Source organism: Balearica regulorum, chromosome 1, assembly GCF_011004875.1.
Source record: "Balearica regulorum gibbericeps isolate bBalReg1 chromosome 1, bBalReg1.pri, whole genome shotgun sequence".
NCBI lineage: Eukaryota > Metazoa > Chordata > Aves > Gruiformes > Gruidae > Balearica > Balearica regulorum.
In genome coordinates this window covers 137697522-137716859 of record NC_046184.1, presented here as the reverse complement: position 1 = coordinate 137716859, position 19338 = coordinate 137697522, and the positions used below count along the sequence as shown (strand labels likewise).

Here is a 19338-nt window from a genome sequence, read left to right as displayed (position 1 = left end):
ATGCCCTGGAAAAGTCACTCCAAACAAATGTGAATTGAGGAACTTGCAACAGACCTTTGGGCTTCTGCTTTCTTCCCCCAGCCTCTTGCCAGGTTCACTTCTTCCTTATGCGATAGCAGAGGAGTCGCTGAAGAGAGGTTTGTTTTGCTGCCTGCATACTGTTATGTTTCACATAGCAACACCCCCCCACTACTGTCTTCAAGGAAAACAGCATAAAGATTAAAGCGTGTAGGTGAATGTTCATCTGCTAGGCACATTTGAAGTGTTGAAGTAATTCAGTAACTGTGATCTGTTGAAAGTAACTTGAAACTTGTTGGAATTGCATTAAAAAACGTACTGCCTGCCTCAGCACGATGTGTCCAATTAAAACAGAAAACAGGATGAGGAGAACGTAGCATGGAACTAGCATGTCTAGTAGCAATAGGCCAGGGCCAAGACTTTTTCTTTGATGACCGTTCAGCTAGTTGTTTCCCATCAGTATACTTTTCAGTTTCTTTGAACCATGGGATGTTTTGATCTGCGTTTGCCATGTCAAATACACTTCAGATCCGATCAGTCAGTCAACATAATACCTAGAATGTCAGTTCACGATAGAGCTCTTCTAGCTATGGCTTTTACATTTGCACATGCTGTAACAGTGCTATAAAGCTGAGAGGTTGTCAGCATTTTCATTGTAAATGTAATTTATCACTCTTCTATAAAACTTAGCTCCAAGCTGCAGTGTATCATACAGCTGGTCCCAATCACATGATGAATTTACTCACTGTGAGACTTGCAGAAAAACCCATGACCTTAGATATGATAATACTACTACCTTTTGGTTCTTTAAAAAATAGAAAATTGTGAGTAAATGTAACAGAAGAGACCTGTAGTCCACAAAAAACCCACTGTGCTGGTTGGTGTGTCCCAGCCCATCGGGCGGCTCACTGTGTTCGCACCCTGGCTTCTGTAGGTTGTTTGCATTGTCTCTTCTTTGCTTTCTTTTACATAGGAGGCTTCAGTGATTACTTAAAAATCATCTGGTTTCCTACAGTCATCAAGCCTCATGGGCTAATCTTTGGACTCACTCTTTTGACCCTTACCTCCAGCTGCTCTCATGCAACAACTCCGACATTTGTAGGGCAACATCTCTTTTTGGCTTCAGAATATTGTGCACCAAGCGTGGCTAGCTGGGAAATCTGGGACTGAACACCAGGCTGACCTGGACGAAGGTCTCTGGAAGATATTTGGGGTGTTATGTGGCAGCCAGGAGAGCCTTTATCAAGAGGCACAATTGCCAATCCAGCACTGTGACCTCCCTTGATTTGTGAATCAATCCCTGCCAGGAGCTTGCTCCATCTACAGGGCTGCAGTAGTCTGACATGGGTCTAAATCCAGGGAAATCTGCTAACCAGAATCCTCTCAGTTCAGGACAATCGTAGTTCAGATTTCTTTGTTTCCTCTTTCAGTTTTTAGCAAGAACCTGTTTACAATTATTAAAGCAGAGTGTTGATAAAAATGTTCAGCTGTAGGTATCTAAGCTAGTCAGTAATACTGAGAGCTCATTGTTAAGAGCTGAAGAAAGCTCTCTACTGTATTGCAGGGAATAAAATGGCAGATGTAATTCAAAGACGATAAAGGCAAAGCAATGAGGAAAATGTCCCTAAGAGACCACAGAATGATGGGCTCCAAACTGGCCACTGCCTCTCGAGGAGGATAGCCTGGAGTCACAGCATGTGGTTCAGTGAAAATGTTGGACATCTGCCATAGGAAAAGCTGATGGAATGCCAGGAATTATTAGGAAAAAAATAGGGGACTAAGCAGGAAACATTTCCCCTTAGACAAATTGTGTTGCATCAGCATCTGGAAAAGTAGTGGAAAGGACAGCAAGGACATCTAACACATAGAACAACAAAGGGACAAAATACATGTGTCAAATGGTTACTCAGCAAGATTCAACACCTTTCAATGTTTATAAACTCTGTCAGAGTATCCAAATCTCTTAGATGCTCAGGTGTTAGGAGCTACTATGAGTTGCATTTGTTACTAATCCTGCATGTAATGGTATTGCAATATTTTCTTTTGAATTGGTAGTCCCTCACTCATTTGATGAGATGTGGATGTCTACCTCTGACATCTCTTTGTAGTTGGAAAACAGAAATCAGCACTTCTGGGAAACAATCCGTCTCATTCAAATGTAGATGTCTAAAATACATCAGATGATAAATTGCATCTGAATAGAGTTTACCTCCCGTCATCATCTACAAAAGGAGTCTAGATTTTAGTGTCCAGAGTCTAGTGCAGATTTCTCATGCTAGATGAGACAACTCGCACCACGAATGCCACTTTTGCCATCGTCATCAGAGTTGATTACTGCAGGACATCTGGCTACAATTCATGTTTGGGTGAGATTAGTTTGCCCTTAACGTATGTGTACTAAATTAAAAGGTCTATAACTGACTTGTGTAAGGCTCCAGTTCTGCTGGAAGCACCCCTGCAAGCATCTCTGAGAGGGCAAGTTAGCTCATCGTGAAAGACACTCTGGAGATTTTTTCAAATGCCAAAGTATGGTGAGATAAATAAATGCAAAATAAAAAGAAAGTGATACTTATGGTGCTTAGTGCTAGGACATAAGATGGGAACTCTATACTACTCAGTTAAAAAAAAGTGCTGTAACCAGGTTTTATTTACTAAAATTGAGTTTTGCATAACCTGATATCATATCGCCGCTTTCAAAAGTGTGGTACCTGAAGTGAACTTTAAGGCTGATAATCATCCAGCTAGCTGCAATTTCCAGGTATTAGTACGCTACTTAGAGTTCAAAGTTTATTTGTTTTCTTAGTCTTCTATGGCCCTGTGGTATCTAGCACATTTTTCTCTCCCTGGATGTGTTGCGTAGCACGTATTTTTGAGGTAGATTCAGGCTGAGATCGTAATTATCCTACATACTTGTGGTCTGGTCTGGTATTATCCATCACAACACTGTCATGTGCTGGGCATTGACAACATACTTAGGAAGCTATTTTTTATGTGATATAACTAGCATGGTGGGTAGTTTTCTTGTAGCATTAAGGAAAAGTTGCCAACGCTTTCAGCACAAGAGTTCCCCGAAGTTTGTTTATATGGTGGGGGGCTGCCTCGTGCAGGCAAGGAGTCTGAACTGCATGTTCTTTACAGGTCCTTCTTCGCTGCATGGGAAGAGTAAGTTGAAGTAAATGATCTGCAGAATATCACAGCATTACAAAATAATAGCACAGTCTAATCCTTTCACCTCATTTCAGCTTCCCATTCCAGTCCTCGGTCACGGTTTACAAGACACGGAACTCTAAGGTCCACTTGCAACTTCAGCTCCCTGGTGTCAGCCACAGCATCCCACCTTCAGACTCTCACTTCCCTTAGCAAACGTAGGAGAGTGCTCTCGTGTTTGGCGAAATACTGGCTATTCTCAGTTGTCGCTCCTCTTAACTGCTGCTTTCTAAATCGCCTCAGTCCTGTGGCAGCTTATTTGTGCTCAGCAGCGCCGCGTGGGACACCTGCTCTGCCTTTGGTTTCCTTCCCCAGGCTGCGACTCCCTTGCTTGATTCTCTTTCAGACAAATATGCCACGGTGCTTGGAGATTACTTGATTTCTGCACTTAAAAGGGCTTCTATAGCATTATAATGGTGACCCGCTGGTTGCCTGTAAGATAATGCTTTTCTCAGCTGCTTGTGCTGAGCACATTGTTTGTGTTGTCCAAAAAGTCCCACCCGGTGGAGTGCAAAGAGCAGACAGTGACAAAGCTGACTATTCATGCTTGTTACATCCCTAAAGTCACCGGTGGAAAACATTAAATCGAGAGGATTCAAGTAAAACAGTTGAAAATGGAAGGGGGTGGTGGTGTAAAAAGGCACTAAATAAAGGGGGCCAAGCAGAGCAGCAGGGTGTATGGACAGTTGATTAAAAGCTTATCCACCACGTTTTTGCCTGTTCCAATTTCAGAACTGGGAAATTTCCTTACAGATTCAAAGATCCAAATTCTTTACCTGTGAAATCCCAGTTTCCGTACCTGATGGAGGAAAGAGGGTAGCAGTCGTTAGTACTTTGCTAGTCTCATCAGTGACCTGCAAAAGTTATTCTGTTCTGTGAAGGAGCTACAGGCTCTGCAGGGTCAGGTCTATAAAACCCCTAAAGTCTGTATCTGTCCCCATTTTTTCTTACATGTTTTCATGTTTGTTTTTTTTTTCTTGTAACCCCCTGTTAGTTTTTTGTTTGTTTCTTTCTTTTTTTAAGGCTTGCCATTACAGATTTCAAACCCTAGGTACTCTCTGGAAGACCCCATTTCCTAGGCATGTATTTTAGGCTGGGTGGGATTAATCACTCTTTAGAGCAAGACTTTGTTACATGACGTAGACACGCATGCCCATCTCCTCCAGCCGCCCTGGCCCAGCTCTTCAATTAGTGTGAGTGGTGAGGTTTGTTTCTTGTCATGGACTCCATGTTTGCTTTGTCAGGCCTGTGTCTCTCTGTATTTTGTTTCCAGTTTCCCCTCTTTTTCCCCTAGTTTCCCAATTGACAAGGTCCCTGATCAGACAACCTCACTGGAATAGACATTCTCATACTCCCAAGTGCCCTCATCGGAGAGTGTGACTGACGAGGTTTGGTTCCCATCACCACCTCCCTTATCATTTGCATTGAGTTTGTGTCCCTGTATGTTCTTGTTCACGCTTCCTCCTTTGCTTTTATCCCTTGTTGCACTGAAAACAGTCCCTGACCAGATACCCTTACAGGAGCAGGCACTCTCCTGCCACGCACCCTTACCCGTGTCTGTCTCTAGAGGCAGCCTAGGTGGTTCTTACACTCCAGACACCAAACTTTCAGATAGCTGAAGTTTGGATGAATCCCCAACCCTGCATGTATAAAGTACTTCTTTTATTAGATTCTTATGCTACTAAAGGCTCCTTTCATTGGGAATAACATCAGCCATTTCTGGAGCTAGTCGTATTAGTGACTACTTTGGGGCCTGACCTTTAGAAGAGATAACAGTTATTTTTGAACCTAGCCAGATGCTGCTGAGCTCTCTGTGGGAAAGAGAGGTACAGTGGTTATGAGTTAACTTCTTCTTGCTTTGGTTATGTGGATTGAATGAACAAGGTATAGTTTCCAGGGCTTCAGAGCAACGGGCATGGATGTTTCTCTGCTTTCTTATCTAGAGTCTGTAAACCTGGAGATCATGACCCCAAAAACTTCTGGGCTGAAAATGTCCACTCAGCTGGTGTGCCATAAGATTTCACAGCCTGTGTTGATCTCCTTTTTAACTATCATCAAATGTCTCTTGTTATTGCTTGTTACAGTTTGGGGATAGATACATATTTCTTCTTGTGCTCTAGCAGGACATATGTTGGCTGTTTTCCCCCCTGCTTTCTTAAAAGTAAATTTTGAAAGTTTGTATATGGGATGCAAGGTAACCATTCAGGTTCTCCCAAGAATAGTTCTGCTCCTAGTCCTTGAGAAGCAAACTTGAAGAAGATACTGCATTTCCAGACCTGATGCAGAGTCAACATACTGCGATCTCGAGCTTTGCCTTCTGAGCAGTGGAAGGAAAGCAGATCAATGCAGGGAGCTTGGAGCATGCAAAACTAGACAACACTGCAGTGTTATGACTAATGGTGCCATGTAAAATCTGCAGTTTGTGATGAATGGTAAATTCTAGTGTATTATCATTTGTTTTTCTGAGCTGGTGACCTTGTTTACTCGATGGTCTCCCTGCAGGCAGGGCACTTCCTCCAGAAGTGATCCATGTGATCAGGATGTATCACTGCAGAAGAAGCCCAGAACCATCCTGGGTTTTGGGGCTCTGTTTTCAGGAAAGCTGGTATTTCTGCACTTGGACACTGTACTTTTTGTATGTGTGTTTTAGGGGTTACTAAGCTGTTGAAGTAGTCTTCAGCAAAATAGCTTTTCTAGAGGCAATGCATAGATTTCAGTGAATGACCACCAGGACTGCTGACTCACGCTCTCTTGACTTTGTGGTTTGTGGAGGTATCTTGGAAAACTTGATTCTGAAATGTCTGGCAAAGCTGCATGAATTTATTGGCATATTTGGTTGCTGTGGTTTGTTTTGGTTTTTTTTTCCCCCCCTACATACAGACCCTAATATGGTCAATGCAGGAGACATGAATGGTTCTGGCAACCTGATGGATTTTCTGGATGAACCTTTCCCTGATGTCGGGACTTACGAAGATTTCCACACCATCGACTGGCTGAGGGAGAAATCACGTGACACTGACCGCCATAGAAAGGTAAAGGTGTCCAGATTTGATGCATCATGGTCCCTGGGTTACAGCCATCCTGGTGGTGAGAAAAACAAGCAGTTTTCTGAAGTTATTGCTTCCTACCTTGTTGTATGACTTGAGGGGGGCTTCTAAAAATATGGGTGTGGTGTGTCTTGAGTTTGTAAATATGAAAGGGTTTCTGGAAACTTAATCAGCAGAGTATCTCTAAAAAATGAGTGGGATTAGGAGGAGTAGAGAGTAGAGAAATTGTATAAAACTTCTAGGAGGTTTTAAACATTACATACTAAAACTGTGTCAGCCTGAATCGGCAACATGTTTATATATATGTTTAATTTCAGATTACAAGCAAAAGTAAGGAATCCATATGGGAGTTCATCAAGAGTTTGCTAGATGCCTGGTCAGGATGGGTTGTAATGCTTCTTATAGGACTACTGGCAGGTACGTGTGTGCTAGCCTTACAGTTATGCCCGAAACCATCTCACCCAAGTTTGCTGCGGTGCCATCTGCTTCTCTTTTTACTTCATAGTCTCTCCCCTGATGTTTCAAGCTAAAAAGATAGCTATGCATCCATGCAGTTATAATCCTTAATAAAAATACCCACTCACAAAGTCTCCTGCTGAGTGCTGACCTAGAAAAAATGTTATTCACCAGTAGAGGGATTTTTCTATTGCTTTTGGAAATAGGCATCTGGGTGCTTTACACTCAACAGGCTACCTTGACTTTCTGAATCTTTGTTTCACAGAAGTTAATTTTATTGGTAGGATTTTTTTTTTCCTTGTCTTCACTTACTTTTGCAAGTAGATGTTATGATGTGGGGAAAATGTTGGTTGTGGACACTCAAAGGGGAGCTTTGTAAATTGCTACATCCACTGGGTTATCTTCTTTATATATGCATGAAGAGAAAACACAGTTTCAGACTCAGTTTCAGATCTGCTTCCAGGTCAGAGACAGACATTACAAATTTAACAGCCTGCCCAAACTCAGATGGCAAATTCATTAATTTCCCAAATTGCTCCTGTCTTCTGCTCAGTTTAGCACGTCTTCCAACTTGGAAAGCTGTACTTCTCTTACCAAGTTGAAACAGCTGCCTTTTTTTATGCTTTTTCAGTGATGTCAGGGTGCTCTTGTATCATCCTGCTTAGTAAAAGCATGACGTGAAGTTTCACAGTTTCCAAGTGAATTTCCTGCTTACCAACTGTCAAGTTAATATGTTTATTATTACAGTTGTTCAGGAGCCTGAGAAGTACTGGAGAAGTTCTTGAGAAAACATTGCTGAAGTGACTTTTTTGGCAAATTGTGTTATTTTGTAGAGATATACTTGTTTCCACACAAGTTTTGATGTGAGAGTGAGATGGGAAGAGAGTCTGATAGACCGTACTACCAGGGCTGCCGAACCCTGCCTGAAGGCCAGGGTTGCCCTTATCTGGGATGGAGAATTCTGCTTGCAAGTAAAATTAGAGCAAGCCCTGGAGGGTTCTAGTGACCTCCCACAAACTGGTCAGTAATCCCCTCACTCATACAGAGAATGTGGGAAACACTCACGCACTCCCATTTTAGTAAAATTATCCCAGAAGGTTTGTTTCAGTTCCAGTTTGCAATGAAACCTCATGCTGAACTCCTCAAAGTTGTCAAAAGCCAGAGTTACCGACCTCTGATGAGCTCCAATGCTGGTCCGAGCAGCTTGGGAATGGAGGTTGAGGGTAAGCTGGAGCTGAGACATGTTAGCTTTTGCAACCTTTTCAATGACGAGGGTGCAGAACAACATGCTTTACCTTAAAGTCAAATCAAATTAGTCTGTTTTTAAACTGGGACAAGGACTTGTGAGTCAGCTAGAGGACAAAAATTACCTGCATGCTCATGATCTGGGATGAGCCCTGTAGACTTTTTCTGCCTGCTGTTGGAATGACATGTGTGCTCTGTGCCTTCATCTCTTCTGGGACAGGGCAAAGATGGAGAGTCACCATCTCAGCCTCAGCGAGGGGTCAACACCCCTTTGATGAGTGTGTGTGTGTGTGTGTATTATTGATGAGTGCACAAGGTTTCTTAACCGCGTTTGGGGAGGGAGGAGATGAGGTTGGTGGTGCAGTCAAGAGGCACTTCATGTCATTTCCCTCTATACTTGAAATATTGCCTGCTCAGAGAAGACAGCCTGCCACGAGGGCATCTTTGTGATCACACAGGGTTGCATGGACCAGCCTGGCTCCTCCATGGTCCCTCTTCTCCTGCTGAAGAGGGAGAAGCTACTGCTGCTCCAAGGGGAGCAGCCTAGCTCAGCCACACAGACACTGGGTGAGCTCTTGGGCAGCTGGGTCCAGGCATTGCCAGAGGCAAGGAGATGGTGTGGCGAGGAGCCGGAGAGGAAGGGGAAAGCAGCAGCAGCAGTACCCAGGGCATAAGAATCTTGTGGAGCACCCTGCCCTTGCTGCCTCCTTGCTGGGGATGGAGGGCAGCAAGGTGGGCCTTATGGGGAAGGGGATGGCAGGGGCCTCTACAGGTTTCCAAAGGCGTTTGGACGATTTACGCAGGCCCAGGAGTTTAAAGTGAGCTTAACTGATCTAGAAGCCTAAATCCCAGCAAGTTGGTCAACTGAATCTTTCAATCCTTGCCCTCCAGTGTCCCTGCCATCGGGCCTTGTTGCCCTGTGCATGAGCAGCTGTGAGTCTAGGAACTGACTTGGTGGAAAAAATGGGGTTTGGCCAGATTAGTTTTCAGTTGATCAGTAGGCTCAGTGGGGTTGGTCACCACAGAGCCCCAAGCAATCAAAATATTGCTGATGGGAAGGAGCCGATGGAGAGAGGAAGGAGAGGACCATCCCATTTGGCAGTATGACTCATGTCATTGTTGGAGTGTCATCGAACCTGCATCCTTCATTAGTCCCAGAAAAGCAGAGGTGGGAAGGAAGCTCTGGACGGGGTCTGCTCTGGGTTCCTGCTCACAGCAGGGCTGGCTTCAGAGTTAGAGCTGTATATTTTGAGTAACACCAAAGTATATTAAGAATGTAACAGCAGCCATTTGGGATCACACCAAAGTTTCACGAGAGAGTGTGCACATGTAAATTAGCCTGAGCAGAGCCCCTCGCTGCTGCCACAGTCTGACACAGCGAGCTCCCAGGGTCCTTCAGAGCCGTGTACCCGCAGGGCCTTGAACCCTCAGGTGCTACATGGAGGAAGAAGATGATGTATAACGCTGTCAAGTGGCTGGAAAGGCACTAACGAGCTTCTGGAAATGAGGTCTTGGGAGCCAGAGCCTGCTTATTTTGAGAAGGGGGAAGGAGCAGTAACACCTACGAATGCTCTTTGGTGTGGAGATCAGATGAAAACTGCTTACACGATGCTCCAGAAAAAGATGCTGAGCACTACCTAGGCCTGTCTCAGTCAGAAAGTTTGCACACTTTCTGGAGAAATACAAAGCAATGTATGGGGAAATGAGCCTTAAAATTTTAGATGTAGGTGCTGACTTTTTAGGCACTTGTTTTTAAGGAATTCTGAGTTTTTACTGCGCCCATCCTGCCTGCAGACCAGTGGCTATCCCTTGACCTAACCATTACTACTAGCCAGCTGAAGGTATATGCTGTTAATAGATCAGCAAAAGAGTCTGTGTTTTCTGAAGCTACGTGACAGAAAGTACTATCATACGAATGCTAAAATGCTGTCGTACTGAAGCTGGATTTGCAAAATTCCCCTTTGTAATTCAGTGCCGTGCCACTTGGGTGATGCTGTTTTCTTGCACAGGTGCACCAGGAAAGCTATGTTTTCAAAGCAAATTTTTAGCATTCTCATTAGGAAATTGTAAAGGATGAGTATTGGCCATCATCAATCAAAGGAAAAGGAGAGAGGTGAAAGGCTAATATATAAAATGAAGTTCAGCATTTCCTGGCTTTGGAGTGCTTCATTATTTTTCATTCCAGGCAGGAGGTTACACAGAAGGGGGAACAAGTTCAGTTCCTTTGATGGGAGAAGTAGGGAGATAAACTTACACTCTATTACAATCTAGACAGCCATGGTAAGCACAGGAAATTAAAGGGTTGACTATCATCGGAGATGCTGAAGAGTCTGCAACTTCCATTAATTTCACTTAAAGTTGCAAAGATTCAGAACTTGGAAAACTTCTAGCCCTGGTCATGTGTCTTGTGGAGCATTCACTATTGCACTGTTACCCTGCAAGTGCTGGCCTTCCCCTCTCATGATTTTCTTCTCTATAAAGCATGTGTAGTAAATTGCATGTAGCATTTTTGTCCTTAGGTGGATCCAAAAGTATTTGGCAAAAGGGATTAGATCAGCTGCATAATTCAGCACAATTTCCTAGATGTACTGGGGTGCGAGCTTGTTATATTAGAGAACTGAATGTTTGTTCCTCACACTGTTTATTAACTTTATCGGGGAAAAACATTCAAAAGCCTGCCTTCCTTTGCACCTTCTGCTAGGTAGCATTAATATTCAATTACCTGGTTAAGTGTGATGTGAACTTTGAAGATTGGGGTCCAAGGCATGAGGATTCTTTGTATAGTTTCCTGAAACTTTCAGAAAATTGGAGGAGAATTTAGAGTTCACTGCAAAACTCAGTAAGCTACGCATGCTGACATTACTAGCAATACAGTGATTTATCATCATCTAAGAATATGGTTCATTGTTTCCAGAGAAACTTGGGAAAATGGAAAAGAGTAAGCAAGAAAAAGACAAGGTCTTCCTGAAAGAAAATAATTGGTACAGACATCATTACTCCCTTCTGCAGCCTTTTTTGTGATCTGGTGTAGTATAACTGTATAGTTCTTCAGGTTATTTCTACAGAACAAAAATTCTTCACTGCTACCCTAGTCACGTTGCTTGTCAGTGTGGGGACAAGGACCCTTCAGGGAGTGAGAAGATCTGCTTATGTGGAAGGCTCTGTGAGCACTGGAAGGTTTTTTCTGTTCTATGGAATAAAAAAAAAGGTTACACGCACCTGAATTATTTGAAATGGTTTGGGTTTGTTTTTTTTTTTTCCCCTTTCACAGAAATAAGAAGCAGAAAACTTTACTTCCAGGTCAAATAAACTTGCTTTTGAACCCACCTGTGTGCCCCAGCTGCTGGGGGGGAGGGGAGCAGCCCTCACCCCTGCTTCATGTAATTGCATTCTTAGCAGGACCCACAAAGCTAAAAGTTTTGGAAACATGAAACCAAACTGGTTTGCATTTTCCAAAACATTTTTTCAGTGTTTTAGTCCTACTGAATGCACCGATGAACTATGTTCAAATAATTCATTTCCTGAAATTGTATTAATGAATGCTAGTAAAAATGTTGTCGGCTTCTCTTCTCTTCTGTATGCGAGAGGGGTTTGGAAAACACAGAATGAATTGTCTTTCATTTGGGAGCGAAGGCAGGTCTGCCTTTCTGTGTTCCGGCTGTTCCCAGCCTCCCCGCTCCTGCCGGTGTTGCGTTTGTGAGGACACATCTGCTCTGAGGGTGCTGGGGCAAGTTATCATCGCTGATGAGCAAACGCCCTAGAAAAGCAGGATTTTTTTTCCCTGGGGTCTGGCCACAGCAAGTTTGCCCGTGTCTGTGTCCTGTGGCCACCGGGTGTCACTGTAGCTCTGTGTAATTATTGGGGAAAAACTGAAATAAGGGTCAGTTTGGTACAGTGAGGATTTGAAGGTTAATTTTATTCTGCGCGTTTGGATTGCTAATGAATGTACGCATCAAGAGCCTGATTCTATAAGTTCATAAGTCAGAATGTGGCATCCATGTTGTTTCTGCACTGAAAGCATCCTTCTAAAAGGTTGCTGCATTGGGACCAGTAATACGTATCCTCCTCCTTCCCTACCACTGAAACACAGTGGGGTTTGAGACCTGCAGCTTAGTCTGTGTCTAGAGACCCTGCATGAAGCCTGGCTCACCTCAGTCAAATGGTGCTCCTGCCTGGGACAGACTGCAGGATCGGGCCCTGCATCAGTTATGCCTTCCGTATTTGGCCATCAGTCACTATGAAAATGATAATATTTAAAATAAAAGCTCATGAGAGAGCATTGAAGGTCAGACAACAAGCTAGTATGGCTGTTTCTTTGCAAACCCATTATTGCCCCCAGTTCTTCGGTATATTTGTGCTTACATTGCAGCTGCTTCCCCAAATCATGGGGTTTTTTGCTGTTCTTATAACTAGATACATTTTCCTTGCAATGTGATATTTTTTAACACCATGGTTTCTTTTTCTGCACTTATTTTCCCAGGCACGTTAGCCGGAGTGATAGATTTAGCTGTGGATTGGATGACAGACCTGAAAGAGGGTGTCTGCCTGTTTGCCTTCTGGTACAGCCACGAGCAGTGCTGCTGGACGTCTAATGAAACTACGTTCGATGACAGGGACAAATGTCCCCGGTGGCAGAAATGGTCTGAACTTCTTGTAAGCCAGTCTGAGGTACGGGAGACCTGATTAGGGTTAGGTCACAGCAGGCCATCATACTTGCTGATGTTCCCTCTAGAGAGTTCCTCTGAAAGAGAAAGTAATGAACTGAGAGCGTTGCAAAAAAACCCCCCCAAAACAACAAACCAAACTTGGGAGAGGTCCTATTGTTTCAGTGTCATGTGTGATGGAAATTGGAAAACTGCAAGATCATCCTTTCTTTTTATAAATATTAAAACCAAAAGTGTTTCATAACACTTACAGTCACCAGGGAACCTGAGCTGGTATCCATTTTTTTTTCTTTTAAACACAATTTTATGGCACAAAAAAGATGATCCCTGACAAATACACTTAAAAGGAAATTTTGGGGATTGCAGATGGGTTTTACGTATTCAAATGCTGTGAGTAGTAGTGGGAGCTACACAAGAACTGCTTGTTACACCCTTGCAAGCAGTTTCTCTATCAGATAGCAAAATATTTAGCTAGTGCTGAAAGCTGTGGAAATAATGGGCTCCCTGGGAGATGGCCAAAGTAAAAAAAAATTGCAGGCAGAGAGGGCAGGAATGGAAAAAGCTGGTCTAGACTGATATGAAATTTATATTTTAAGATTTTTTTCCATACTTTTTTTTAAATTGTAGTAATTTTAAATACAAAGAATGCTGTTTCAAAGCAAAGCCAGTGAAAGTTTCATTTTGAAGATAATCAAAAGAAGCCTTTCTATGCTCCTTTTAGTAGATAATTCTTTTTATAAAAATGCAAAAAGGACATTTTATTGTCAGCCTAAGCTATTCAATGTATTGAATAATACTGATCCCTTCACAACGCGAATTTTTGGGCAGAATTATTGTCTTGAATCCTCCCTCTGCCCCATTTCTACAGGTGACTTGAATATGACAAAAATTGAATATGACATGGAGGTAAGATGAATATGACTTTGAAGAGAACTGGCTTAAGTATGTAATGGGACTTCTAAACAAATATCTGGTAATGCAGTTTGGTCAATAATAGGAGAAAATATATACTTCTATGGGATAAATCATCTCCAGCCAAGCAATTAAAAAAACATGAACTGGAGAGGTTGTCTCGGATCTTCCCCCAGTATGGAGGTGGTCTGGTCCTGCAGAAGATGTTTCAGGGCACCTTCATCACCATACAAGTTTGTCATTCATGTTTCTTTCAGTGCCGCTTTAGGTTTACAGTACAGGTAGTACTAGATGAGAGTGTCTGTGAATATGTATAGCCCAATTTTCAATAGAATCATAGAATCATAGAATGGTTTGGGTTGCAAGGGACCTTAAAGGTCATCTAGTTCCAACCCCCCCACCCCCCGCCATGGGCAGGGACACCCTCCACTAGACCACATTGCCCAAAGCCCCATCCAACCTGGCCTTGAACACTTCCAGGGAGGGGGCATCCACAACCTCTCTGGGCAACCTCTTCCAGTGCCTCACCACCCTCACAGTGAAGAATTTCTTTCTAACATCTAATCTAAATCGACCCTCCTTCAGCTTAAACCCATTACCCCTTGTCCTGTCACTACACTCCCTGACAGCCTGATTAGTAGTTCTAATTAATCATAGTGAAAGTAGCGGGGTGCTCACTGTTCCTGAATATTCCCACCATTCAATCACAGGCAAAAATCTCTCTGCACAGTTTCGAGTCCACAGCTTCCCTTTGCCAGAGCTCTTCTAGGTTCTCACTGGTGTTCATCAACAGATGGTTTGGGTGGTTGTGTCTTTGTAACAGTGAAGAAATATTACCCTGGTGTAAAGTTGCATGACTGGGGACGATGTTGTAATTTAAAAGAACAAAAAAATGTGGAAAGGGAAAAAAGAGGAGAATGTTAGAATTGTTATGGGATTTGGAAATCCTGTGCATGTGTTTGACATGCTGTTACTCTGAAAGGCTGGAATACATAAACGGACCATAACCTGGAGAAAATATATTGCTTTCACCTACTACTTGAGATCAGCAATCATGACTGTTGTATGCTGTGGACTTTAAGAAAGGTATCAGCTAGGTGGGCACTGTGAGACTTTACTCACTTTGTATTCACATTTGGCTTCTCGCCCCCTGGTGTACTGTTGCAGTGGAAAAAAGTTAACCTTGGCTTAGTTTTAGGCTCTTTCTCAAAACAAATGCGTCACTAAGATCTGTGGGTTTCTGGCTGCCATGGCCCAACTGATGCTGTAAATTTTAATAATATAGCTGTCTATTACTGTAACATTGAAATCCCAGGAAAAGCCCAATAAAAATGTGAATACAAAAAGTGAAAATTCTGTTTTGTGGCAAAAGGCTTATGATATGGGCAAGTTTTGCATGATTCCTGTAGCTGTAGAGGACTTTAGGAGGGATCATAATACACTGAATTTGACTGCATTTCAGGATAATTTTGCCTTTTTTTTAAATTTGTTGCTTCTCTTTGTGCCTGATATTTGGGTAACAGCCCTATGAAATGCACAGTGCACAGAAGGACTAATCTGGAGCACATTTTAGACAAAAAGTACTTGGAACAATTTCCCTAAAGGTACTCTGGTCAGATGTGTCTTCTTTTTTATGCAGAACTGTGACCCTTTCTCCTCATAGCCAACTAAATTTGACATTTTGAGGACTAAGATTTAGATCAGTTCTTTCTTGTGGTTTTGCCAATTTATGGCTGTGATAAACCCTGTACGTATGTTCTCACTGAGAATTGTGACATTTCCTATGGCATCTCTTGAAAAATGTTTTCATTCTAGTCCTCCTATAAAACGAGTCCAAAGCAGAGTCTTGATATAAATTATTATTGAAAACATAATAGCACATCTGAAAAATATCAGGCTACGTTTTCTTCCCTAATCATTGTTTTGTAGGCCAGTGAGAACCTTCGTCTCTCTGGTCCTGAACTGCTTCCAAAGAGCAGGTGAAGAGTTTTTTGGTGCAAGAGAGTTTCAAAACCTCAAATTCACTGGAGGAATGTGTGTGTTAAAGCTCATCAGATGCCATCCACTTCAGCTAGATCTCTAGCTAGCATCTGGTGACCTGGAGCTTCCCTATTCTGCAGATCCAGGTTGGTCCTAACCTCAACTTCACTGGAACTGAGGACCTCATTTTTGGTGCCTCACATCTATCCAAAGCAGAGGAAAGGGCCCCATGTCTTCCATGGCTCATGACACTGGATCCAGCAATGGACCGGATTCCCATCCCAGGCCTTCTGGATCTCCTGTCATGAAGCTGAGACCAGCAAGGCAAGGAAGCCCCTCTATATCTGGAACACATTTCCCAATTTGTAACGTCTACCGGAGGGAGTCTGCAAGCTGTGAGATCCCAAGTCAACTCAGAGTAGAGCTCCCTGCTTCTGGAGAAAACAAGTATTGGCCAGCCATGGATGGCATCCTGAGTGGTGTGGTTTATTTTAGTATTCTGAGTTTGTAAGAGTTGTTTTCAGTTGTGCTCCATTTGTACCTAAATTGGACTGACACCAGATCTCAAATACTGCTAGGTCTTGCAAACTAAAATACAAAGTTTTGCTCAGTTCCCCTCAATTCTTCATTGCTATTGCTGCCAGGGTGAGTCCTATGAGCCGCTAGTGGAAAAGGTCTTAGCAGAATCGTCTCTGCTGATGGGCAGTTTTGGTTTCTGATTCCAGTGTATACGTGCTTAAGACTTTTTCTGATTCAGAGCCTTAATGAATGAGATGTGTAATGAATGAGAAATGAGCCATTTGCTACACTAAGTTACTAATACTTCACTTCCCAAAGGTTTTCTTATTATTAATCAATTGAAACTCCTGCAATTGGACCTGCAGAACGGCAGATATCTGGAAAATGTAACAGTAACACTTGTCCCAAGAGATAAGACTGAACTGGCCATGTAGACTCTTGTGGGGTCCTGCCACAGTGCTGTAAGTGTATGTGTGATTGCAGTAACGACCTGACTTAGTTTTCATGTGACTTCTGAGATGTGAAAGAAGAGGAAGTAAAAAGAAACAAAGTTAATTTTACTCCAGTGAATTTAGAAGCAAAACTGCAGCTTTTGCTCAACATTGTAAGGCCAAATTGCTGTAATGGTGTTGGTCTCCTTTGGAGTTACTCCAGGTTCACACTGACAAGAGAATTTTGCCTTGGGGCAACATATCCAGAGTTTTCTCTAGAGGAAGAGTAAATATTGCCATAGCTGTTTGTAATTGAAAGCACTAGGAGAAGACATTCATGAGGAAATGAAACCGTCTTCAGCTGTAGCAACAAAGATCCATGGTTGCTACAGATGGATGTCAATCACTGTAAGAGTGGGATCCATGACTGCTTAGTCTCAGGGCGTTGGGGGATGGCATTGTATTGCTCTTCTGCTCTTATCCGCAAAGCCAGCTGCTAACTTCAGCAAGCAGAAGAGGACTTTGACAAATTGCCTTTCTTCCAAATTTATCCATAAGCATAAGGGCAGTGGTTCCCTTACTGTCTTTTCAATTGGACAGAGACCTGGAAAATGAGGCTAGCGAGCATCTGTGCTGTTAAAGGTTGATTTCTTGCAGGCTTGCAAACAGGGAGACTTCTCAGCTCTAGGTTTTTTATGACTGGGGACTGGGTCTGGCCAGCTCTGTTAGCTGAAGACGCAATACAACTGATTAATGCCTGTTTTCCTACTTGATTTATCATAATGTTGATATCCAGGCTGCTGTCCTGCAGAGCAAAGACAGGGGCCCCGATGTTCTTGAGCAGCTGGGATTGCATCCGGTAGGAAGAGTTCACTTAGAGGTGAAGGATTCATACCATTTTATGCACTGAGGTTCATCTTGTTTTTCATTCTCTAGTGTCATGTTGCTAGAAGAGATTGTTTGAAGGCTTAAGCTCCTTGTATCAATCTGATGCCTCTGACTAGATTTTGGGTTTTGAAATTAATCTAAAAAATTATGCTTGTGAAGAGGGAGGGGTATTCTAAGGCAGATTTTAACAACGGTTTTGACTTGACCATTGGAGACAGGTAGAAAGCTTGAAGGTCACTACTGACTATGCTTCCACTATGGCACTGCACAGTCAACCGTTGCTAATGATCATTAGCATTTCCATTCTGTCAGTAAAGTAAAGCTCTTCAGTTTGATGATAGGTTTTATTATTGACTGGGACGCTTTTAAAATATCAGGGCAAAAATGACTGAGATGTGTCTGAGTGGGATCTGCCAAGCCATTGTGTTTTCAAATTATCACAGATAGCATCATATAGAAGGAAATAAGTTATTTATGATTTTACCCTTCCCGTTTGTGAACTGAACTGGCTACTGATATACACAGGGATGTCATTTGAAAAGATCGTCATCTGCACGGAGAGCTGACCTTTGAATACCAGCCCTCAGAAAAAGGTGTCGCAGGGTGTCATCCCTTGTCACCCACCATGAGATGAACACAGCAGATTCCTTCATTAGATGTTTTTTTTTATCACCAATTACTTTTGCCCTTATGAGAGATTTGTTTGCTGTTTTGGAACTTTTTGTGGTTGGCTTAATTTTTTAGTGCTTGAAATACTCTGTTTAAGGTGTTTGGGTCCCTTGCAAACAGACTGTATGGACAGGGTTAGGTATGCATTAGTATGCTGCTGCTTTCCATGAGTAATACAATTGTTGGAGTAAAGTCATTTGTCCTTCCTGAGGAAAAGCAGCAGCTAGCATGTAAATGAAAAGAGCAGGCTCCATGCCATCATGATCCCTAGTAGAAGCGTGAGATTTACCAATCCGCATTTGTCTAACAATGTTTGTTACTGTTATTTTTCTAGGGTGCAAGTGCTTACATTCTAAACTATTTTCTATACATTATGTGGGCTCTATGTTTTGCTTTCCTGGCAGTCTCCCTGGTCAGAGTGTTTGCTCCGTATGCCTGCGGCTCTGGAATCCCAGAGGTGAGTTTCTCTTTGTGGATGAATATCCAAAACCCAAGCAAAACAAAGAAAAGATAATTTGCTGCCTTTTCCCATTCCAGAACTGTACTATGAGATAGCATAGGAACAAGAAGATTGCCTTTCCATCTCATCTGCCTTCATTCCATTGTATAACATGCCTTTATGGTGCCCATCTAAATTTTTCATACTAGAAAATGTTCAGATGCCATCGTGACAGGTTAATGTACGTACTTCTTCATTGCCAGAGCTTGAATTAAAAATCAGCGTCTCCCAGTCATCATTTTATGGACTCCAACTTTTTGTGGTTGAGACACATGCTCACTAGAAGATTATATAGAATTTTCCTTGGATTAAATTAGTTGGACCAGTTACAAAAACAGTTATTTTCTAGGCTAGGCTTTAAATAAAACCAAAATAAATTAAAAAGGGAGGGATACAAAGCTAAGGTTTCCTAAGCTACTGAAAATGTGAGATGCCCATCATTTGGGATGTTGAAAAGCACCTGGCTGGCCATCTTCTGCAAACTGTGTCCTTATACACCATGTCATGCTGACATGACAGTATTATGGCAGCCAAAATCTCTACTTGGTTTTCAATATTTTACTTATTGAGCCTCAGTCCATATTTAAACTGTTAAAATGAGAAACCCTGTAATTCAAGCAGCATAGCTACTCAAAATTTTTGAAATCAGTGCAGTCTTTTGTTAAAAGTGCTATAGAAACACCAGGATTATTACTTAGGAATCTGGTAGACAGAATCAACAGCCCAAATTTTAGAAATCTTGGCATACTTTTTTTTCTTCATCTCTGGGAGAAGCATCCAAATGTTTCATAGCCAATCAGGAA

At 42.5% G+C, this 19338-nt stretch overlaps 1 protein-coding gene across 3 annotated transcripts in view; it reads left to right on the top strand.

Annotated features, from left to right (window-relative positions):
• The window catches only part of CLCN4 (chloride voltage-gated channel 4), a 43095-nt gene that overhangs the window by 6047 nt on the left and 17710 nt on the right, over nt 1-19338 (top strand). The window contains exons 1-5 of one of the 3 annotated variants that reach the window (XM_075776528.1): nt 5792-5997; nt 6106-6257; nt 6590-6689; nt 12454-12641; nt 18371-18493. In XM_075776528.1, coding sequence (XP_075632643.1) covers nt 5946-5997; nt 6106-6257; nt 6590-6689; nt 12454-12641; nt 18371-18493 — 615 coding nt within the window. In that variant the 5' untranslated portion in view covers nt 5792-5945. Of the gene's footprint in view, nt 1-5791; nt 5998-6105; nt 6258-6589; nt 6690-12453; nt 12642-18370; nt 18494-19338 lie in introns of those variants that run through there. The other 2 variants (XM_010310017.2, XM_075776546.1) reach the window with 2 other exon arrangements.